Source organism: Engraulis encrasicolus, chromosome 1 (assembly GCF_034702125.1).
Source record: "Engraulis encrasicolus isolate BLACKSEA-1 chromosome 1, IST_EnEncr_1.0, whole genome shotgun sequence".
In the NCBI taxonomy this organism is placed as follows: domain Eukaryota; kingdom Metazoa; phylum Chordata; class Actinopteri; order Clupeiformes; family Engraulidae; genus Engraulis; species Engraulis encrasicolus.
Genome location: NC_085857.1, coordinates 5,762,000 through 5,787,364, shown reverse-complemented (window position 1 = coordinate 5,787,364; position 25,365 = coordinate 5,762,000). Strand labels below are relative to the sequence as shown.

The 25,365-nt window shown below is 42.2% G+C and overlaps 2 protein-coding genes across 9 annotated transcripts in view; both read right to left on the bottom strand.

Annotated features, from left to right (window-relative positions):
- The window catches only part of pnpla6 (patatin-like phospholipase domain containing 6), a 109,685-nt gene extending 99,096 nt beyond the window's left edge, over window positions 1-10,589 (bottom strand). For 5 of the 8 annotated variants that reach the window (XR_010034419.1, XM_063195831.1, XM_063195824.1 and 2 more), the window contains exon 1: window positions 9,589-9,998. Coding sequence is in view for 4 of the 8 variants with exons in the window: in XM_063195831.1 (XP_063051901.1) it covers window positions 9,589-9,646 (58 nt within the window). In the remaining 4 variants the exon portion in view is untranslated. The other 3 variants (XM_063195859.1, XM_063195855.1, XM_063195849.1) reach the window with 3 other exon arrangements.
- An 8,836-nt stretch (window positions 10,590-19,425) lies between these two features.
- LOC134469510 (homeobox protein MSH-C-like) lies at window positions 19,426-22,401 on the bottom strand. The gene is made up of 2 exons (XM_063223974.1): window positions 21,910-22,401; window positions 19,426-21,231 (listed from the first exon to the last, which is right to left on the bottom strand). The coding sequence occupies exons 1-2, from the start codon at window positions 22,337-22,339 to the stop codon at window positions 20,813-20,815; spliced, it is 849 nt and encodes a 282-aa protein (XP_063080044.1). The 5' UTR covers window positions 22,340-22,401; the 3' UTR covers window positions 19,426-20,812.
- Window positions 22,402-25,365: the final 2,964 nt, after the last annotated feature.

Sequence of the window (25,365 nt, the reverse complement as noted above, 5' to 3'; positions counted from 1 at the left end):
CCCTCAACCATCAACATTAAAACAACATGACATTAGGCCTACAATAACATGAAAGTTTGTCTACTTGACACCATAACATTATACCACACACCACAACACTATAATGGCTCCATGAAAATGTTTCAAAGCAGACCCACAATAACTGATGTTGGCTATGATTTATGTCCTTAAGTCCTGTCGTTTTGGTTATAAAGCGTCTGCCAAATGCAATGTAATGTAATAATAACTAGTCTGACCATTATAACACTAGGTGGTGTCCACACACAGTAGGCAATATCAGTACTAGCCTGGCGACGCCATCCATGCACTCCACCCAAAGATTTTGGCTCCGCACATCGTCTGGCAAAAGCCTCGAGCTCGGTTCTCTCAGTGTTTAGCCAATCAGCAAACAGTTGAGAGTGGTGACGTAGAACTCACCCGCGAGCTCCGTTACTGATTGGTTAAGGTAACTATATTCACACTTTCGTTTTGTTATTTGTATGCTTTTGCGACGAGTCGTGCTAATAAAGCACAATATGGGTTTAATTTCAGTTTGGAACTCCAATTAATTATTTATATCCCCGAAACGCGGAGCGTCGGGGATGTAATGGTTTTGCGTGCGCCGCCGCCGCGTCCGCGTCCGCGTCCGCCGCTGCGTAAGGTCTTTCGTGTTAACGAGATAACTTTTGGACGGATGTTTGGATTTGTCCCAGATTTTTTGGGTGAATGCTCTAGGGCAGGTTCATGAACTGATTCGAGTTTGGAGGTCAACACTTTCAAGATGGCTGAATTCAAGATGGCCGAATTTTTGTTTGGTCTATTACTTCTGACCGGGTGGATGGATTTGTCCCAGATTTGGTGTGTGAATGCTCTAGGGTAGGTTCATGAACTGCTTCGAGTTGGGAGGTCAACACTTTCAAGATGGCTGAATTCAAGATGGCCGAATTTTTGTTTGGTCCATAACTTCTGACCGGGTGGATGGATTTGTCCCAGATTTGGTGTGTGAATGCTCTAGGGTAGGTTCATGAACTGATTCGAGTTTGGAGGTCAACACTTTCAAGATGGCTGAATTCAAGATGGCCGAATTATTCTTTGGCCCATAACTACTGACCGGGTGGATGGATTTGTCCCAGATTTTGTGTGTGAATGCTGTAGGGTAGGTTCATGAACTGATTCGAGTTTGGAAGACAACACTTTCAAAATGGCGGAATTTTCATTTGGCCCATAACTTCTGACTGGGTGGATTGATTTGCCCGGTAACACCTTATTTTAATGGTTCACCATTTCAGTGAATCTACCATATTAGGTACAGTGTAATAACCAATGTAACAATATTTAATACCATGTAATACTAGTGTAATACCAGTGTAACAATATGCAATATCAGGTACAGTGGAATAACGAGTGTAACAGTATGCAATACCATGTAATATAGTGTAATACCAGTGTAACAATATGCAATACCATGTAATACCACTTACGCACAAACACATGATGTAAGTAAAAAAAATGGCGGTGTTGCAATGGTATTACATTGTATTAAATATTGTTACACTGGTTATTACACTGTACCTAATGTGGTATATCCACTGAACCATTAAAACAGTATTACCATTTGCCCCGTTTTTTGCTTCATTTTCACAATAGTCGTTTGGTCTTAAGCCTATGCACGTCATGTCACGTCTGTATGTATCACATACGTTTACGAAATGGTGGACGGGAGTGGTAGGAATGATGGGGGACTGGAAGCGTCGCGTTTCGGGGATATACTCTAAGCAGTCGAAGGCGACTGCACAGGCAGTCTAGTTTAAATAATAGAGTAAGATCAGACCATCTCCCATCGTCCACGGAGACGGATTCCTCATGGCTTTTGCCAGACTGTTTGACGGAGTCAACAGTCGGCTTTTAGCCCAGGCTATAAGCTTATCAGTACAGTAGGACCCTGATAACCGTTACAGTAGGCCAACAATAACAATCCCCTCTGTATCGCCAAGTGGGATTAAAGTCAACAGTTAAAACTCTTTCTTTTGGGATTAAAGTCAGTTCATTCATTCATTCATTCAGCCGATCTGACTGACTTGCTAAGCTAAGTCCCCCCAGGCTAACGTTATGCCGCCGAGATAATCCTCCATGTGTGGCAGCCAGCCAGTCAGCAGCACATGAACTCTGAACACTGAAAGCAAGAGTACGGCTCTCATCTTGGCTAGGGTTGCCACCTCTGTCTGATAAGAAAAAAAAAGGACATTTATTACACAACAACCAAATTGACCCAGATGGCAAAGTGCAGTAACTTCACTATGCCAACAATGAAACTGAGAAAAATGGATATTAGGTTGGATGTTTTACTGTAGCTACTGGCAGTAAGTTACTGCAAATTTCACATGACAATGATCTGCAACACTGGAGACACGATTTGCCTTTGTCACAAGATAAAGGAGGTGTAAGTTTATGAAAACCATTTTCAGTCACACACTGCTCCAGGGACTGTAATCAATACCCCTGTATAGTAAGTTCCTTTGGATAAAGGCATCAGCTAAGCGGGGCAGCCGTGGCCTAGTGGTTAGAGAGTTGGTCTTTCAATCTAGGGGTTGCAGGTTCGAATCCCCCTGACCTCTCCCTATATCTCCATCCATGGCAGAAGTGCCCTTGAGCAAGGCACCTAACCCCACACTGCTCCAGGGACTGTAACCAATACCCTGAAAAATAATAGTTGTAGGTCGCTTTGAATAAATGAAAGCGTCACCTAAGTGCAATATAATGTAAGTGTAATGTAATGCTAAAGTATGAGTATCATTAATGGCACTCATCTGTGTAGGCCTACTGAAGCAACAGATTTACAGTAACGGCACTCCACGATGTAAAGCTCTGCTGGCCCTCGCCCATCCCCCACCCGAAACCCTCTTCAAACAGGATGTCACTTATCATCAGAACGCAAACGGAGAACACAAGCCAGTCACGATGACGCAAACGCCAAGCACATGCCGATCGGCTCACAAACACACTGCACTGATAGCATGAGTTGGCACAGGACCACAAAGACTCACACGATCAAATGCATCACACACTTAACCAACACACACACACACACGCTCGTCTCACACACACACACACACACACACGAAACCACCACTACCAGTACCAACCATCACTGTTCACACACACACACACACACACACAATCAAATCACCTCCCCTCTCTCTGACACACACTGGTAGGTACCTATGCAAACACATAACAGCCTACTACACTCCAGTCCAAACACAGATGGCCTTACACCAGACAACACCCCCTACCCCCACCCACACAGCATCTGGCTACAGCTGATCCTCTTTGCACCCCCGACACTTCATCCCCCCCCTCCAGTCTCCAGTCTCCCACCCTACAGAGTGATCTGGTGATCTGCTTTCCCTGCCTGCCATTACCCATACCCCCCCCATCTCCACTCCAACTCCTGAGTCTACCACTAAACCAGATTTCAATCCCCCACCCATACCACCCCCTCTCTCCACTCCAACTCCTGAGTCTCTACATCCATCCACTCTCCATAGGCTGCTGATGATCCTTGATGCCCTAATGCAGGGATGGGCTGATCTGAAGTGAAAGCCGTGAAGTGTAGGGATGCACCTCCCGATACTGCTCATAATACTCGTACTTGTACTCGTCAAGCACTTGCCGATACCAGCTATGAGTACTACTATTACTCAAAACAATGCAAAATCTTGTCATATTCTGTGGACTTGAAATCAGCATGGAAAAAAGTGCCACCTCATACATTTACTAACATTTAAATCTACATGGAAATGGACAATAAAAATATCACAGGTGGAAAAAAACAAGGCCATGCATTTATTTTCATTGTATTTTGGTGGTAAAAGGTATCGGTATTGGTACTCGGTATCGGCAAGTACACACATTAATGTACTCGTACTTGTATCGGTTTTCAAAAAAGTGGTATCGGTGCATCCCTAGTGAAGTGGAAGCCCAACTGGGAATCCCCAACTCCCTTTGTCATTGACACAGCACTCCACAGCACACTAAGTGATCACTGCACACTGCACACAACCAAATTGCATTTATGCTTCACCCGTGAAAGGGGGCAGCCCCCAATGGCGCCCCAAGGGAGCAGTGCGGCGGGACGGTGCCATGCTCAGGGTACCTCAGTCATGGAGGAGGATGGAGGAGAGCACTGGTTGATTACTCCCTACTCTCCCCACCAACCTGGCGGGTCGGGAGTCAAACTGGCAACCTCTGGGCTACAAGTCTGATGCTCTAACCGCTTACCCATGACTGCCCAGTCTCCACACCCATAGGCTACTGGTGTGGTGACGATCCCTGATGCCCTCCTGCTGTATTTCCACTAAATGAGTTTTTAATCAAGTTTTATCTCTCTCTGTCTGTCTCTGTCTCTCCGTCTCTTTGTCTCTCTCTGTGGCAATCTTTCTTTGATTGCAGTCTCTCATCAGTCAATGTGTTGCAATTTTCTCAGTCCTCCTTTGCTTCAAGAGTATTGCAATTGCAAGATGTCTGTCTAAGCGCAACACATCAACAACACCATCGTTTTTCACACAGTGTAGTAGGGATGCACCCCGATACTGCTCATTATACTCGTACTCGTCAAGCACTTACCGCGATACCACGAACGATACTGCTATTACACAAAACAAAATCTTGTCACGTTCTGTGGACTTGAAAGTAGCATGGAAAAAAGTGCCACCTCATACATTTACTAACATTTAAATCTACATGGAAATGCACAATAAAAAATATCACAGGTGGAAAAAAACAAGGCCATGCATTTATTTTCATTGTATTTTGGTGGTAGAAGGTATCGGTATTCTGTATCGGCAAGTACGCACATTAATGTACTCGTACTTGTATCGGTAAGCTTATTCAATGAAGTGGTATCGGTGCATCCCTACAGTGTAGTGAGCATATTCTGCCATATCAAAGAAGAAAACTCCTGAATGCTGAATGCAACCATCTGTCTTAACACAAACTGCCTTCCACAAAACAGTACAACTGCGTCCCCTCTCTCACCTCCTTTTCCAATGGCACCTCAGGCTTGGAACAGTTAAATTACTGTTTCTCAACAGGGGTGGTACAGCCCCCCCAGGGGGCGTTGGGTAGCTCTAGAGCAGTGATCCTCAACGTGTGGTCCGGGGACTACTAGTGGTCCGCGACAGAGCTCAGGTGGTCCACGAGGGGATTTCTATTTTTCCAAGACAAGCTAGCAGTAGGCTATATTTGTAACAGTATTGCAATGCTATAGCTGAAGTCTCATTTTCACCACAATAAGACAGACTTGTAAATGTGAATAAAAGTTATGTGATCTGCATCGAAATTAGCAGTGTCAAATTAGCACCCGTCAACTGTCAATTCAGTTAACAGGTGGTCCTTGAACATTTTTGGGGGGACTATGTGGTCCTTGGCCTGAAAACGTTTGAGAAACACTGCTCTAGAGGGAGGCGTCAGAAGGAGAGGGGGCAATGCTTAGTTGCCATTGGGGGGCATTAAGTTAGTCCATTTAATTTTTCATACTGGGGCGCGTTGTCAGACTTATAATGAGGTCAAGGGGGCGTCGGGAGGCTTGTGATGAGGCCATGGGCGTATTGTTCAAAAAAAGGTTGAGAACCACCGAGTTAAATCCTGGCCTATGACTTTCACCCGGTTAACAGGCACACTGTAAGTCAAGTCAATAATGAGGCAGCTGCCAGCAAGCCAGCAATGGGGAGGGAGTCAGGTTACTGAAAGGCCTCTGTGTGTGTGCGGGGGTCAATGATTCAGTAGGCCGGGGGTTCATTCATCCACCTGATGCTAACCAAGGCCAGCCTAGCTAGCCAATATGCACTGATAAAGATGACGTGCTGCTGACTGTGATCAACTGTATACTGATGTCTATACTGTCGATACCTAGTATGTAAGGCTGTAACGATACACCCAACCCACGATTCGGTTTGTATCACGATATTGACCCACGGTTCGATATGCCCCACGATTTCGCACAAAAAAAATTGAAAGAAAATTTGAAAAAAATAATAATAATTATATGAAAACAAATTATATATATACTTTGTAATTAATATCTTTTTTTGCATTTACCTGCCTGCATTAATTTTGTAGGTTTACAAGGCTGAATGTTGCAGATATAGGCTACCACTGCAACCTGTTCCCAGGTGTTGACATCAAAACACAACACAGAGAAATAAGGGATATTAGTTCACCAAGGGAAAAGGCTTATAAATAAGCTAAGATCATATGTTGAGAGAGAGAGCGAGAGAGAGAGAAAGAGAGAGAGAGGTGGGTGGTCAGGGTGTATAGTCATTGGCAGCTGTCTTACTTTATCAAACATTAGGCCTATGCCTATCCAATTAATATCCAAACATTAAAACAACACTGGCCATATATCGTCAGGAAACATGTTGTATTAAGTTAGGCTACTTAAAGAAATGCAACACTTAATTTTGATTAAGTTAAATATTTCTGTAGCTTTTTTTTGATCGTGCAGCAGCGCCTGCCCGTAGCCTACAATCAAAACTCGAAATTAACCTGTTAGTTCTCACTGCTACGTAACGCGCACGTTTTTCGTTTTGTTTTGTGGTTTGACATTTTGTCAAGAGCGAGAATGAATGCAGAGGCTGAAATGGAGCATGCTTTCTGCTTATGTAGGTGGTAATTTTACAATATAGCCTAACATTAATGTGGGAAGAAATAATGCTGCCTAATATCCTGCCTATTGACCTCAACGTTCGTCCGACTTCGGGCACCTCCCTACAAGCGATTCCAGGTTGGTTTATAGGCAGGGGGAGCATCTCGTGCGCTCTCTCTCTTTCGCGCTCTCTCTCTCTCTCCGCTCCAACATCAAACTCCACTCGCAATACACCGCGCATGCATGAGTAAAAAAAAATATTGACACGTTTATAAAAGCCTTCTTGGTCTGTTGTTCATTTGTCCTTCACCTTCCTTGTTGTTCATTTGTCGTTCACCTTCCGATGTTTGCCTCTCGCGGAGGTTGCTCAGGCAATGGATAACAACAACGTGCTGGTTGGACGGAGCATTTTATATGAGAAAGCTGTGAATGGAACTGTTACTCGAATGTGTGCGCCCTTTTTCTACTGGTCTTTTTAAGCGCATATGCAAACTCTTGCCTGTATGTTGCCTGTTGTGTTCTACACTGAGGGGTAACAACTTTAAAAGGGCACATCGCGATTCTGTGAGGAAGCTTCGCGATAGGGGTTCGTGGGTCTGCGTACCGCGATCCCTCGGTTCGATGCAATATCAACTACGTCTGCATGGGAAAGTAAGAAACGTAATTTCAATTCTTTCTATGACCAGTGCATGTAAAGAAATTGACAATGAAACCAACTTGACTTAGGCCCTGCCAACCCTTTGGCCTAAATGCCAACGCCCTATAAGTTAAGGGTCTTACATTAAGCCACGGATACCCCAACATCAGTTTGGCAATGATCACACACACACACACACACACACACACACACACACACACACACACACACACACACACACACACACACACACACACACCAAAGACAAAGAGAGCTGACATAAAAAACAAGTACTGAGTGGAATATAACACGCCCAACACAATCACATGTGAAGGCTATCTTATCACAAATCGCTTGTGATAGTGTTGTAAGAGAGTCAAGCCTACACCAAAAACTCTGTGTATCTGTAAAGTTGCTCATAGCACACCCACATAACACACAGCCGCTACATGGTAGAGAGTCATTGACTGGGGACACATCACGATCATTGCAAGCAACCAAGCATTGCAAACACTTTACTCAGGAACGACACTGCCAAGAAACACCCCCCTGATCAAATCACTTTCAAAACAAACACAGAGTTGACGGGGGTATTGCAAGAAGATGGTTCAGTTATACCAACAGGAAGAGGTAATCCCAATAAGCTTAGACACCCCACACAGATATCATTCAGATATCATTCAGATACCATTCAGATATCATTCTGTTACCCGTCCTGTATTGCACTTTGATGTCAGTCTGTAAATGTCAGTCTTGTTTATGTCTGTCCTTTCATGGTATAGAGCAGTGTTTCCCAACCAGGGGTACGTGTAAGCTTACTACTAGGGGTACGCGAGCACACAGCAGGGGGTACTTGGAAAAATGTAATTGTAACAAATGTATTGTACTTAGTTACATTGGGATAGAGAAAGCGATATAGAACTTGACTTGGGGGGTACTCATGGCACAACGAAAATGTTTAGGGGGTACACAAGACAAAAAAGGTTGGGAAACACTGGTATAGAGAGAGAAACGTAATTTCAATTTCCATGCATGACCTGTGCAGTGTGCATATGAAGAAACTGACAATAAAAGCTGACTTCACTTGATGTAAGAAAATGAGGAGTTCAGCTTTATCACCAAGTTACCTCAAGGTCAACTTAACCTGGTTGGTTCACTACTAAGCCAAGCCAGGTTCTAGGAATAGCCCCCTTGGTTAACAACTGCCACCACTAACCATAACAGACACGCAATGCAGCAACGCTGCAACTGCTTTGTCCAGCTGGTCTGGTCTACCAATCACTCCCAATGGTGCAGCACAGTGGTGTAAATGTAAACAGACACACAAAAAGGGCCGTGATTGATTCCTCACTTCTGATTGGAGGAGATAATGAAGGGTAATCTCGTGTCAGTGGAGGAACAATTGCACACAGGGCCCCAGGACAAACCACCTATAGGGCCCCTCCATACAGCCTGCCATGGTCACGATGATGCCCCCAACACCAATACAAGAGGGACCTGGGCCCAGGGGCAAATGCCCTGCTTGCCCCCCCCATAGCTCCACCCCTGTCCCATGTCCTTGTTTGTTTATTGCAGGAAATGTGTCATTATTGATTTATCTCTTCCCCCATGTCCTCCGCTGGCTGTAACGTAAGCATACAGTCACACCAAGTGCCTCCCTGTGAATTGTCCCGCATTGTTCTGCCTAAACAATACAATCAGTGTGTCGTCCTCCACTAGCCACTGTGCTAGTTAGCCCACTAGTAGCTAGGGGACACAAACATACTGTCTGTCTGACAGAGAGGACACACACACACACACACACACACACACACACACACACACACACACACACACACACACACACACACACACACACACACCCCAACCAAGGCGGTCATATTCACAGAGACATGATTTTGTACCCGAGTGATGATGTGTAACCTATAAACTATGGAAACATCGGAAAATAATTAGTCATGCTTTTCTGACAGAGATTAAGTCCAACACATGAGTGTCACTCCCTCTATCTTATTTGGCAAGATCCTGTGCCGCCCATCTGTTTGTTCTCACCCAACTGCGCTTTGCTGATAGTGTGTGCCTTGACTTGTGGTAAAAGAAAAGAAAAGAAAACAGAAAGAAAGGATTGTCCAAATAACAATAATAGAAATACAATCAATACCCTTCCATTTTAACCTGCAGTTACATAAAGTCAACACTAATCTCACATCTCAGATCTCTGAGCAGGAGAGGTGAACGCTTTTGTGATAAGTCAAGAATAAATCACACAACATAAGCAAGTCTAAGCGTGTGATTCTGGTAGTACCAAGTGGTAGTTCTACTGTACCATGGCAGCAGGTGTAGAGTGTGTTTCTGATGATGAGTCTGGACACATCGTTTCGCATTGCTACATTCCATACTTGTCTGCGCCAAAATGTAGCTGCAAGCTCTATCAACTTCTACACCCCCAAATGGCAACACACACTGCAACGTTACTGCAATGGCCAAATCCATCACGCCGTGTTTACGCGTTTTAAAACGAGGTTGGCAAAATGGCCCGTGGCAGCAAAATGTGAGATACAGGCAGGGTTCTCGCATTACCACAAAAAGGTGTCGACATCACTTCATCTTGGCTAGCAAGCTAACCAACGTTAGCCTGGCTAACGGAATACAGTAAGATAAATTAGGTGGCATCACCGCTAGTTTGCGTATCGTGACAAAATACACGTAAAGAAAAAATATGCTGGATGTTGAGATACACACCTGAAACGCGTCGAGCAACTCAGCGTTTGACCACCGTATAGATCTGCAACAATTTCATGCAAATCGTAAACACGTTCATACACCAAGGTGGCAAAATTTCGACCTCGACAACATAGACGGGCCACTGCCATGCAACGGAGAGCTTACATCTCGCTAAAGCTAGGTTAGCTTGCTAGGAAAATTGCAGTCATTCATGGAAATCTATACAGGACGGGCACAATGACAAATCACTGTGACAACATCACCAGCACATGTCATTCATATACCGATACTGTATTTATTAATGAAACACCTGTTAAAACAATGAATGATAATTTCTTATGTGCTTACCTCACCTGACCTCCGATGTTCTCGTCAAAACTGTCTGTCAAACAACACAGGAATACCGGAAATGTCTTTTGAAATAACTCCGCCCACGTCGTGATAAAACTTACCGATAGCCAATGGAAATTCAGGCTTGGGCTGGTGGCAACCAATCATGTGTTCGGCAAAAATCATGTTTCCTAGCACCTTCCCCTTTTTTAATTTATGAGGCAACAACATGATGAGGCAAGCATGCCACCTCTCTGTGTAGGAGGTGAATAAAGCAGGTAGGTAGGACTCACGACACAACTGTAGAGCTCTAGTATCTTGAAGTAGGTCTATGTCAATGGCAATGCATGCAGTGCATTTCATAAAATGTATACGCTTCAAAATAGGCCTAGTTCTACTATTATAAGCCAAATCAAAGTAGCACTACAAAAGTTTACCCCCGTTCTACACCCACCTCAGTGGTTAATGAGATTGTAGCTGAATGTAAAATCGACATCACAAACTGAAAACGTTCAGCAAACTAACCCAGGAGGCCTTTCGACACTGTTCGAACCAACTGAGCCAGAAAATCCGTGGCCAACCTATGAAACACAATAAAGCAGCGACAAGGTAGATACAGAAGTTTCTGCAGTAGGCCTAGGCCTATCCTAAACCTGAATCACAGCCGCAGGCTGTGACCAAAACAAAAGCAATCTGTTTGAAATGATTAGTACATGGGCCTTATCAGTCTTGCATGCTGATAGCCTGCATTTCCTGTTGTGAAACAAACTGCTGTGTCGCACTCGCACAGTGATCACTTTAGCAATGCGCAAATTCAGGGCAGGGGGCATGCACGCCCCTCGAAGATCCCCGTCCCTCACTTTGAGCACCAACACCAATTTAGATGTGCTGGCGCCATCTACCGGTGTAATGTGCTTTGAAGAAAAAAAGATGCCACTAAACACGATGATTTTTTGAAAAAGGTTATAGGCCTAATGCAGTTTCAGATAGCCTAAACAGGTTCTGTTTAAATGACGAATTTGTTCTAAGGTTTACATGTTTACATTCATTGTGAATATTTGTACGTAGCCTATTATTATTATTATTATTATTATTATTATTATTATTACATGTTGTTGTTGTTGTTGTTGCGCTCCGTTGCAAATGGGGGCATTAGTCCTTTTAGGAGGCTCATGATGAGGTCAAGGGGGCATTTGTTCAAAAAAGATTGAGAACCACTCGTCAAGTCAGATGGACTGTAATTGCAGATTGGACGACATTGTTATATCATCCTACATCTACTCCTTGAATAGCGCAATTCGCATTATAGTCCTACTTGCATTATGGTCTATTACAGTAGGCTAGACCTATTTTTTTGTGTCTGTGTTTCTTGCGGCTTACATCGGAATGTATTTTGTACTGTTTTGCACGCTAGGCTACAGTATGTTAAAGCAAGCATGCCAGCAGTGTTATAATATTCTATTAAACACTGTGAGTACATTCCTTCTGTTTTAATGTGTTGTATAGCCTACAGGGGTTTCCAGAGTAGGCTACTTTACTGCCAAGATGGCCATCTTGACAGCAAACACCCACCACCATGGCTAGTCCCCTGAAAAAATGACGATTTTGTGTTTTGTCTGTAATTTCTGAAGTTGCTTCACCAAAAACAATAATTGTAGGGGTTTTCATCATGTTCCCGTTGAACACACACACAAACACAAGCACATGTCTGCATCAGACACATGTATGCACGCACGAATCCATGCATATCTTACCGGTAGGCCTATATGTCCTAAGCATGAGTTGTTAAAAAACAACATCAGGTTTACAAGTTGTACACCAATAGGGCTGAAGAGCAAACGGATGATTGCACAGCAGTAGTACACTGGCTAATAGTCGCATCCTCTTTTGGGGTCCCTGTCATCGTTAGCAATTGCCTTAAGTCAGTGGTTTTCCCTCAGACACCTTTAAAGGACCAGTTCAGTCAATTTCAACATACAGTTGTAACGCTCACACTACTCTGGGCTTGTCAGTACCTGAGTTTTTTTTTTTCTTCTTTAGCCTTTTCCGAGATCTTGGTCATTGTAATGGGGGCAGCGCTTTGTTTAGATTTCAAAAAAACATTTTTATTTATTCCCAAAAACATCCGAAAGGTTATACAACATCAGCAGACAACTAGCAAACAGCGGTACCATTTGGAAAAATATTTGGAGTAGGCCTATGTTAATTTAAAAAAAAATGTAAACAAACGCTGCCCCCATTAGAATAGCTCATATCTCGGAAAGGGCTTAGCCGAAAAATGTGGCATCACCGGGTACTGACAAGTCAAGGCCCAGGGTAGCGTGAGCAATACAACAGCATATTGAAATTGACTGAACTGGTCCTTTAAGTCGGGACCCCATGTGGGGTAACCTGGAATTCAAATGGAGGTCACCTGAAATGTCTGGGTGTGACCAAAGATAAATAAAAATACTAATTAATATAGCATAATAATAACTGATTATAGTATAGATGGAAACACACCATACAATCTTAAATTATTATAAATGTATATATGTCACTGATTCTTGAAAGTTTGGCAAAAACATGTCCCTGCAGTAAAATATTAATTCTGTTGAAAATCAACTATATTTTCACAAACAAAATGAACCCAGGTAATGGCCAAGGGGTCTGTCACACGAATACACAGTTGTTTGAAATATTTAAGTGTAATTTTATTACTTTTCATGGCTATAAACCTGTCCACCCCCTGTAAAAACGCCTGTCCCAAGGACTGGCATCATCATTTCAATTGACTTAAAATACAAAAATCACTAACAGAATTGAACAATATCACCATGATGTGGAAGACCATATTAAAGTGGTTCTACAGATGTGCACATGAAAGTGAAAGGAAGTGAAAGCCGATTGGGAAACTCCAACTCCCATTGTCATTGTGACACAGCACTTCACAGCACACAAGTGAACACTGCACACTGCACACAACGAAATTGCATTTATGCCTCACCCGTGCAAGGGGGCAGCCCTCAGTGGCGGTGGGACGGTACCATGCTCAGGGTACCTCAGTCATGGAGGACGATGGGGGAGAGCACTGGTTGATTACTCCCCCCACCAACCTGGCGGGTCGGGAGTTGAACCGGCAACCTCTGGGATGCAAGTCTGACGCCCTAACCACTCACCCATGACTGCCCACATAGTGGATGTAAAACAATATTTACTATTATTTACTGATTGCTCAAAATGTGTCCAGCATATTGGTCACCACCGTCAGATTTTTTCTAAAAGACAATAAAATCAGGTATGCACAAGGTAATTTTCATTACTGAGGACCCCTTTTCAAACCTTTAGCTCTACTGCCTACTTCACCATCACTGAAGCTCCTTTAAGTTTATTATTTTGTCCTCAATTTGTTAATTTGTTTGGACACTGGTACTGTCCCAACCATAAACTGTCAACACCGTCGGGGGTTTTAATACTATTGTATTACATTAATGTTAATAAATATAATTTTTTTCAGAAAAGGTATGAAGCACCCAAGAAACAGAGCGAAAATGAAATGGCTAATGTGAACAAACAATGCATAATATTTAAAAGAGTGTTTTTTTGTCTCACACCGTCAGATGTCACCACCGTCAGATTTTGTTCTGCTCATCATGTTGTTCCATATTTTACTAAATTGTGCTGGTTAATGAAACATTACTAGGCATGTTAGTAATAATTGTGATCCAAAATTATACTCTAGCCACCACTGAGGTGCATTTGGAGGTTTTTTTGTCAGAAAACCTGACGGTGGTGACATCTGATGGAGTTCACCAAAAAACACATGTTTTACGTGTTTTTGACATGTTTTAAGAATATGCATACAATAAGTATCTACAGTTATGTTGAATTGTTAAAGTAATTCACTTTAATACAGTAAACATGTGTTTTTACTTCTAATTCTGTCTGCCGCTGTTGACAAAACAAGAAAGAGCCCATTTTATGAAAAATGTTAAACATGGGGAGCTTGGCCAATGCATTCACTGCACAGCCAAGACCTACATCTATCATAATACACCTCTATATTTTGGATTTGAACAACTTAAAAGCTGTTTTTACCACATTTTCAACAACCAGTGGCTTCCTTCCTAGATAATCTAACTAATGAAGTAAAAACATGTGCTCATACTGTGCACACACAAAAATAAAGTGTTTATGCAAGATGCCATTGACTTGAGAGGGCTATTTATTTTGCTAAATGCAGGTACTAATTAGGCCACTTTCACCACTCTCAGATTACTGTCACCACCGTCAGTTCTTAAGTCACCACCGTAAGAAGGAGTTTTGGACATTTTAAAGGAATGTGCTTACAACACATTTTCCTTAGGAGTTGTTGAAATATCAAAGTAATAGCCAATTTAAGCCTACACGAATATTTGTGAAATTACAAAAAATTGTTTGTTCTATTTAGGCGTTAAGTAAGCATCGTATGACGGTACATATTTTAAAATTAGAACACATGAAACAGTATTAAAATAGAACAAAAGTGAATTTTCAACATTTAAAGGCATATGTGTGAACCAAAAAATACACAAAATCACTTAAAAACTCCAGATACATATGCAACCAAATCAATACAATTTTAATAACTTTTAATTGTGTCTGACGGTGTTGACAAAAAACAAGGTATGATCGGAGAAAAGCCTGATTTCTGAAAAAAATACATAATCGGGAGATTGGCCTTGTGCATTTCTGAAAAGCCAAGACCTTAGTCTACGAGGATATACCATATAATTTTGTAATTCACTTTGTTTTTTTCTGTCAACATTACAGAGCCACTTTCTCAAGAATCAGTGATGTGTTACCCCGCAAGTTAGGTCAATTAAGGGTGTTTTTTTTTTTTTTTTTTTTTCCTGTGTAAAAAAGTGTGTATGGGGTCCCCTACAAATGTGGGATATCTAAATGGGGTCCCTGGCTCAAAAAGCTTGGGAACCACTGCCTTAAGTGCACACACTAAATGTATCCATTCCTTCATAGGCTCCCATCCTCGTTCCTGTCCCTGTGCTCCTTGCTTTCATCTGAGGAGGATCTAATTGGCTGGCTTGATTCTACACCTCCTCCTGGGAGCAGGTCAAATGGTGCATTCTTTTGAAACTCGGATTGTCGGAAACCCAGACCTCCGCCTCGGGAAACTGCAAAAGAACGGGTACTCAACTCGGGGATCCAAAACTCAAACTCAGAGCACTTTGATATACTCCGAGTTCGTTTAACATTAGTGTTTTCAGACATTTCAAGATTCAAGATTCAAGAATATATTGTCATTGTCAAAAAGGCAACGAAATTGTGTTTGGGGTACAATACTTAGTAGCAGCAGGTTTTCAAGTAAAGTGCAATAAGAGGTAAAAGTGACACCAGTGCTTGACTTGTATTGTCCCCAGCTGTTGCAATAGAACACATGTACAGCGGTTGTCGGGAGAACAACCTCGGGTCTACCGACAGTCGAGTTTCAAAAGAATGAGGCAAAAATGCCCTTGAGGAATAGCCTGGCAAGCCAGACAAAATTTGAGATTAAATGTGAATATTTAGTCTGGCCCCGATCAATGGGACATCGGAAGGTTGTTGATGGGAACAACACGTTGTTTTTCAAACTGTGTCTGTGCCTATTGGCCAATGCTTTGTCGTCACTCCCTCAAAACCCAGTCCACTTTGCATCAAAAGATTAAAAACAAATCAAAACAAATCTCCTGTGTTGTGATTGGCCTGCTAGTTTCAGGGCATGGGGCATTGTCCGAGGCTAGACCCACTCGCAGGCAAAAATTATTTTGGCCGCTGGCGGGTGGGGCTACGCTACTTGAGGAAGACTCTGAACCCCCATCGCACTGCGTTGATTGGCGGGGCCTTGCACAATGACAGCTTGCGTGAGGGACTGGTAGGCTATGGTGTGTGTGTGTGTGTGTGTGTGTGTGTGTGTGTGTGTGTGAGTGTGTGTGTGTGTGTGTGTGTGTGTGTGTGTGTGTGTGTGTGTGTGTGAGTGAGTGAGTGAGTGAGTGAGTGAGTGAGTGAGTGAGAGAGAGAGAGAGAGAGAGAGAGAGAGAGAGTGAGAGAGAGAGAGAGAGAGAGAGAGTGAGTGAGTGAGTGAGTGAGTGAGTGAGTGAGTGAGTGAGTGAGTGAGTGAGTGAGTGAGTGAGAGAGAGAGTGAGTGAGAGAGACTGCTCGTTTTAATATTAAGAGCCTACTTGCGCTCTCTCTCTCTCTCTCTCTCTCTCTGCTGAGTATGGGGATGCAGCGTGCCTCTTACGATCAGCCTCTTCAAGACAGTTTTTATTTATTGCTGTAATACATTAGGCTGGGCGAAAAGCCGACTGTTGACTCCGTCAATCAGTCTGGCAAAAGCCTTGAGGAATCCGTCTCAGTGGACGGTGGGAGATGGTCTGATCCATCTTACTCTATCATTTAAATTAATTGGAGTTCCAAACTCAAATTAAAACCCATATTGTGCTTTATTAGCATGCCTGTTACGTTTTAGCGTCGCAAAAGCATACAAATAACAAAACGAAAGTGTGAATAGGCCTATAGTTACTTTAACCAATCAGTAACGGAGCTCGCGGGTGAGTGAGTTCTACGTCACCACTCTCAACTGTTTGCTGATTGGCTAAACACTGAGAGAACCGAGCTTGAGGCTTTTGCCAGACGATGTGCGGAGCCAAAATCTTTGGGTGGAGTACATGGATGGCGTCGCCAGGCTAGTAATACAGTAGCCTATACAGTGATGTATGTGTAGCTGTAGCAATCGCTAGACAATTTTGACTGAAATTAAAAAAATACACATGCACTGTACCAATGCCCCCTTTCTGATAGCTATCGTTGTTCTATTTGTTGTTTTGTGTTCAAGTGTACTTCTGTCAGTGAGTTATCAGTTGCTCTTAAAGGATAACTTCTGCCAATGTCAACACCATGCAGTTGTAATGCTCACACTACCATGGACTTGTCAGTACCTGAGATTTGTTTTTCTTTTTCTTCTTCTTTTCCGTGATCCTGGTCATTGTAATGGGGCAGGGCTTTGTTTACATAAAAAAAAAACATCTTGATTTATTGCCTAAAACATCAGCAGATAACTAGCAAACAGCGATACCCTTTGGGAAAATATTTGGAGTAGGCCTATATTAAGAAAAAAATTGAATGTTAACAAAGTCTACCCCCATAAGAATAGCTCAGATCTCGGAAAGGGTTGAGCCAAAAAATGCAGCATCACCGGGTACTGACAAGTCAAGGGTAGCATGAGCAATACAACAGCATATTGAAACTGGCTGAACTGCTCCTTTACGTTTGCTGTTCCTTTTACAATAATTAGATACAATGTCATAAACTGTGTAAGTGTAATAATGTGCAGTGTTAAGTACTTGAACTACCCAGAGTTGTGTTTATTGATATACTAAAAAGACACTAAAACATGATGACGTGTTGAAGACTTGTCTCTTAATTGTGAAATGGTGGCAAGAAAAAACTAACCAGATTGCTGTTTTTTATCTTATCTCTTATCAGCCTTTCATGCGAGCTGTGCTTGTGCTTGTGCCTAAAGCCTCCTCAACCTGCATGCCTGTGTCTAGCAACCTGGTGACACATGTAAGGAAATCTGAAGGTAAAGATCGAACTGCATGTCAAAAAGCATTGATCTCTGTCTGATAGTTCTACTCTCTCACATTTATTAATTTGCTTAAACTAATACTATAGACTACCAGACCAAATGATATCCAATGGATGCAAATGGATTAAGAAAAGGCCAGAGTCCAATCAGAGATTCTTTAAGTATAGAGATATGCCAACATAATAGGTTTCTATGGGCACCTAACGCGACAGGTTCCGGTCTGCCTAAAGGGCCGTGTCATAATGCTCCTACAATGAATAGAACAGTCCTTAGGTCTGCCTAAGGGGGGCCATAATAGAACCAGGAAACAATGGGCCAATGGAACCTCTCTCTCTCTACTCTCTCTGGTGCAATCTGTCAATTCATTACATCCAAAGGCATATCAATATTCCATCATTTAGTAGATAGGCTGTTGCTGGATCTCAAATGATGCTCTTGTAGGTTACTACCCTTCAGTCTTCATTTCAGTGCGCATGGTGTATTAATTTGGCACTGAAACATAGTGCCCTTAGTGCACAAGTGCACCATCGGAGACACCGTTTACGTTCTGAAGCTAATTGTAAAAATTGGTGAATTTTTTTTTTTTTAAGCCGACCAATACCTTGAATCTCATTTACGTCACGGCAGCACCCCCTGTTGTTGTGGCATGATATAGCAGGATCTCTTTTTCCTCTTTCCATGTTTGTTTGCAAGGTTTAATAAACCTCAGTCAGTAAAGAACACACATAATTATTTCTACTTTTCCTTTCATATGTTTTCCGGTTATATGTACTGCAGCAAGACTTCTGACTAAAACGAAACAAAGTAGAGGCCCCATCACTCCAGTAGCCAACTTAGGTCATTGCACTGGCCTCCAGTAAGATGTATAATTGAGTTTAAAACTCAAACTGATAGTTTATATGTCACTGAATGGCTTAGGCCCTAAATATATTGTAAATATGCTTGAGCAAAATCACCCTAATAGATATCTTAGGTGTTATGAATCTCCTCTACTGGTTGTGCCTAGGCTCACATCCAGACAAGGTGAAATGGCATTTAGTCATTATGCTGCAAAATGCTGGAACCAACTCCCTGTCCAAATTAGAACTGCCCCAACAGTATCTTGTTATAAAAGGAAGTTAAAAAAAAGCTTCTGCCTTTGGTGATAGTTAATTACACTATCTATAACACAGTATAGTGGTTCTTCTTCACCTTTTTCTATTCTTAAGCACATTGAATGACATTTATGTATGATGATGTGCTATATAAATAATTTGATTTGATAATATTGTCTACTACTTCTTTATGAGTGGCCGACCTCCCCGTATGTGCGGGCTGAAGATTTAAGGAGAGTCATACGAGAGGAAAACATTCGGTTTAATTGCTGAATTTAAATACCTGTGTGCTTTACTCATGTAGTCTTTAATGTTATGCGTCATAGTTATAAAGTTACATGAGCATGTTCTCAGAGCACGTCACATTAGAATACATGACTTAACCCTTTGAGGAGTAAGGATTTTCCCCCAGTTCTTTTAGAATTTTAATCGAACACTCTACAGCTTCCATAGAAGTCTGTGTTAAAAATCTTGCAAAGTCCTTATGACATCATAATGAGAACTCAACATTTTGACAAAATTCTAATCACATATTTGTGATGGTACTCCTCAAAGGGTTAATTGTTTAGGCTAATTAGGCCTATAGTCTGTAATTTTTGTTATGTGAGACAGACTAATGCTCTGTAAATGAAATACAATAAATTCGCATCGGACAGAGTTTAAATTCTAGGCCTTGATGTTTTGTTGAGTGCGATGTCGTGGTCATGGGTCTCTGCGTAATGCAGTTGTGACCCTAGGCCTACCTAATATACCTGCACAAAATTAAAAACATACGGGCCAAATTGTAAGGCTGCCTTCAATAAACCGGTGAAGTGTTTCGTCGACAATCAAAGCGCAGTGGCCTATATCTGAAATGTTGAAGCACTGCACAACACCAGAACTATTGACAACAAAGTCAGGCTTCAGCATTGTTTTTCTAAGTAACCATAATATTTTATGTAGGCCTGTCTGGTTTTATTTTGCAACTTGATTCTATCTACAAATAACCTTTTTTTTACGCGATTGCATCTTGGTGCTATGTTTTACGCACGGTGAATTTAGCCTCCTTTTGGAGATGAATTTTGTTTTACTACAGTTTACGCATCACGTTGTAAGACACATTAAGCAATTATGACAAGAGGCGAAATGGAAAGCAGTAAATAATCAGTGGAGAAGACGAAATTCTCACAATAATCTTTATTGTTGACTAATAAATATTTGGTCTTCAAGGCACTTACACACTAAGGCCATTAAGTACTTAACTCGCGTGGTGTACAACTTCTGCATGGTAGTAGCCTACGCTATCTGCCTCACACACGCTCGCACACGCGCACACAATCAAACAGGGCAATGTAAAAATGCACCCGACAACTGTTCTGTGGAAAAAAATATATGAAAACGAATTGGCGTTGAAATACGGAATGTTTGCATCATTTTTTCAGTAGCCCAAGTGCATGTATGGGACTACTGGGGAAAATTCTTTGAATTTACAGGAGCACGCCTTTCAACCAACAAATTATGTACAATATTCAGTTAACATAACTTTTCTGAGGGGGAAAATGACAAACCCAGTGTGGGGGAAAAGACAGCAACTGTCTGTCTATTTCGGTTGGTCCGATCTAACTGAACATTCTGTTTTAAAGGCTATATGTTTTAAAATTTGTCATACATAAAATAAAACTACTTTGTACATGGTCTTAAAAAATCTCTTTCCCTCCGCAATTTCAATCTCATAATTGGTATAAGGGCACGTTGTTTATTCTGTTATATATATATAAAAAAGTCTCTGCCAGCAGTAAAAAAAAACAAAAAAAATCTACTTATGACAAATAGTACATTCCATAGCCCACTGGTCCACCGAAAAGTCCCGGTACGGGCAGAGCAGGCCTCGGGAGAGAGTTCGCGCTCCCGTAGAGCGATGGGGAGCCCATGTGGGCCCCCAGCGGGAAGGGCAGCGCAAAGGCAGCCGGTAGAAGAGGTTTGGACGCCAGCTTGAATTTCTCCAGCTCGGCCTCCTGCAGTCTCTTGGCTTTGGCCCTCCGGTTCTGAAACCAGATTTTGACCTGGGTCTCCGTCAGGTTGAGGGAGTTGGAGAACTCGGCCCGCTCCGCGATGGAGAGGTACTGCTTCTGCCGGAACTTCCTCTCCAGTGACAGGAGTTGCGAGGTGGTGAACGGTGTCCGAGGTTTGCGGTTGTTTTTGTGTTTGCGCAAGGTGCACGGCGTAGGGCTGGGGTTACCTGTTGGGAAGAGGAACGTATTACGCACGTTAATTAAAACGGGCAAAGAATTGTGTGCATCTTTTGGAACATGTAACGTTGACCAGACAAAAGCACCCACATAGACAGGAGTTGACTCCAAAATAATATTCAATTGCAGCTAAGCCATGTGCCATGTCTGTCATATGTTTATAACTTATTCGTTATAGTTACTTGCTGTGGTTTTTATTTATTAGTGTAGGTAACTTGAATGTGTGACTTGAATATAAGATATATAACATATGATTCTAGTCTTGAAGTTGGTTCCCATGACCAAGATTCGGCCTGTGTATTTATTGTTTCCATGACTTCAAACTGAGTGGCAGGCCTGCACTTTATTTGTCAACAGATCGTTTCAATAGCGCTTCAAAGAGTCCACTTGGAAATACACATTCTAAAATGTTTTTTTTTTTTTTTTAACAACGCAAGTGTTCTTTGATTTGCATTTAATTACATTTAAGTACAGTGAGAGCACAGAGCCAACACCAAAGACTTTTTCGAGTAGCCCTTTGTCAAAATCTCTTGCATCTCAAAATCTACCCAACAGATAATTACGCACGAAGTTGACATTTACGCACATGCCCGTTTATCACAATTTTACTATTCTACCGAATAAAAAATGAATCAAGTTACTGAATAAAACAAGCTGGCAAGACTTACGTGGTGGAGATGAAAAGGATGACGTCCTGAACCAAGTGCTCTGTTCTTTATCGCTAAAATCTTCGTTATCGTCATTCAAATTATCGGACGGGCTGGGAAAGCTCTCGCTGGGCAATTTGCTTTTCTCGCCATAGAATGTCCTCGGGGAAGAAAATGGTTCCATTTGTTCCGTGACAGGCTTGGGTAGTACGAGTCCAGGTCCGGCGGCGGTATACACAGTCCGACAAGTGGTTTTCTTCGAGATCAGTGACTCGACGCTGAAGGGTAAACTGCTCGTTTTTGTTTTCAGTCCCTTGTTGCTGTTGTCAACGGTGGCCTCGGTCGGTCTAATCTCCTCTTTTACCAATTCCGCTTTCTCCTGGTGCACTTTCACCTCGTGGTGGGATGGGGAGCCTTGTGAAGAATTCATCCTGCAAGTGTATGGTGCCATACACTAGCGTATGGCTTCGCAGTATACTTTCTGGCTATGCGTGTATTGCTTATCCTTTTGAAGTCCTGACAGTCCAATGACTGTTGTGGGAGAGGTCGGGTATAAAACGGTCGAGAATTCCCCCCCTTCCACGTCGTCCAATCAGCTCGTCAAGCGGGCCGAACGTCTTCCAATCGCCTTGTCAAGTTGGCCTCGTTATGTCTCCGGGTTGCGTTTTGATTGGACTAAATGCCCCATGAAAGACATCAAGAGGATATCGAGAAAACCGAGTAGTTAACTTTAGACGTCTTGCTGGGATGATGCATTGATAGCCCAGAGGCTTTTGACTCCTTGGAACACTAAGTAGACCAATTTTAGCGTAATTAACCAGTAGGGAAGCGTCCCAAGTATCCTCACCCAATAGCCGAGCAGTCATTGAAAAAAGCACAATGAAATAATCACACGCTGACACTCCTGTGCCAAGACAGGAACGGTGAGAAAAAGATGACCAAAATGAACTCCAAAAAAATACACAAACTTTGATTCGAATAGAAATCACAACAATGCGTAAAAGAGGTGTTCTGTCGTTGTTTCTCAATTTCTGTCTTTGTTACTCGACCAAACATACAAACTACAACAAAACAAGTTAAAAGTGGCCTAAATCAACAGAAAATAAAGTTTTCTAATCGGCAAAACGCACAGCGTAAACATCTTCTGCAAATGGTTTAAATAGAAAAAAAAATACTGAACGTTGATGCAAAAAAAGTTATGGGGCCGTTTACAGGAATAAATATTTGTAGATTTGACTCGCATTCAGACCTATAGATTTCGAAATTGATTAGTGATGATTGTTGGTCACACGACATTTCCGCAATTTAAAGCTCGTCACGGTCTTTAAGGCTTACAAAAGCCTCAGCGGAGAAGCAACAGGCGCTTTTTTTCTCTCCGGGTCTCGGCGTTTAATAACCCAGACAAGTTGTGTTTTGGAAGGCGCCAGCCTCGGCGAGATCAAAAGGGGAAGCTACCTCGGGGAGAAAAGGCAACAGTTAACTCCACTTAACCAATTGTCCTCCAAATATTTCATAGTCCACTGCATAGCTGGAAGGCCAACCGCTGACATCAAAAGACGTTAACTGTTTCTTTTCTGGAGAAGAGTATTGCATAAAAACAGATTTTCTGAAAACATACCATAACCCCGCTGTGAACACAGCCCTGCATACCTAGGCTGTTTGTCTAAACTGTCGCGCGCGAGGGGAAAAAAAGAATTTAAACTTAATTTGGAAATTGATAAATTGCATATTTAATCATTTTTTTCCAACAAGCATTGAAAATCCTGGACTATATTTTGCAATAAAATAACACATACCAGGGGTGAAGGTATTTTATTCACATGCTTCAGGCTTCAGGCAAAAAAAAAAAAGTTGATTGAAAGTCAGCATTTGTATACAAACGTCAGGCACCGTGACAGGCTATACAACATCATTATTCGATCAATTCTGATCAATTTCAGTTTTGGACAAGGCCTCTTGTCTTTCCGTAAAAAGCCCTCGCTATATGGGACTTGACAGCCGTCACATCAAAGACATTTTACACCCAAGGACCAGTCTGTAATGATGAAGTCCTTCAACTTGTCAGATTTTGCGGCCTCCATATGTTTCCAATGACCATTCATTACCGTTCATTACACTGATGGCGCTCTAAATGTCATCGGCTTGTCACGCAGCAGTTACCCAGAAACCATAAATGCCGCAATTAGCCTTAAACTGTCTTAAAATACATCGCAAACAAAGAATGTTACTATATGAGTTTCATAATTGAACCCATTTCAACAGTCTGCTTTACTACAGCGAAGGTTATGATGAACACTTTATCGCAGTTAGGCGACCCCATCTAGCCTATGGTTTCTCAATGTATCTGAAGAGAAACGTAAATAAATAGATGCATGTTTTTGGAGTCACACTGACTTCCATGACCCCGGCAAAAAGCAACAGGTTATTCGAGGATCTAATAAAGGGCTTCGACATGCCAGACCGTTGGCTTCCCAGTGCGCGCGCTGGCACCGCTTGTCAGTCAAATGGTGCATCAGCTAGAACGCACGGGCGCTTTTTTTCCCTTCTGCACTGGAACAGCCCCCCCAGCTCTCTCTCTCTCTCTCTCTCTCTCTCTCTCTCTCTCTCCCTCTCTCTCTCTCTCTCTCTCTCTCTCTCTCTCTCCCTCTCTCTCTCCCCCCTCAGGACACCAGCACACCGAGTTTGTGTTTCCCACCAATCCCTCAATCTTCTAACACTCCTGGAGAACAACGACGCGAACGAGCCGTCAATTATTTACCTGAATTTTCAGCAAACAGATCCATTTCGCAATTAAGACTTGGTAATGCGCGCGCCTCGCAAACTGTAAGATGCTTCGGTTGCTTTTTCTTTCTTCTTCTTAATGTGATCATTGTCCCCTGTCGAGGCACTCCGCAAAACGAGCAATTATGTTCTCCTAAAAAGCAGCCCGCACCTTCCAGCACCTTCCAACACCTAGTCCCCTCTCACTTTTAATTGAATTGCGGTGGTTAATAATTAAATGTATCTGGGAAACGGTAATGGCAGACATGAAAGGCAAATGAAGGCCCTGAGTTCTCTTCTGCAGACCGCCATTGTCTTCTTTTATGAGTATTTATTGGGAAAATAATTAAAATTGTCATATGTTCAAATAAATCGCAGTGTACTTGAGTTACATTTAATTACACATTTCCAAATGTGTGTTGCATGCATGAGCAAAAGTAATTATTAATTTCATTCACTTTCATCCATGACTTGTTTATTTTATGGTAATACTTTATTTTGTCTTTTTTTTTTAGTTATCTACATGTATCAACATGTGATAATATACCTACATTGTACTTAACCATAGCCCTTAGGCACAATGAAAGTAGGATACATAATGTTACATGTTCTACGTGTAGAAATTAGAATAAATACCTGGACATGTGTTATTGGACACTCTTTTATATACATTCAACCTCACACAAGACAATGCTGCCGTTTTTAATTACACTTAAC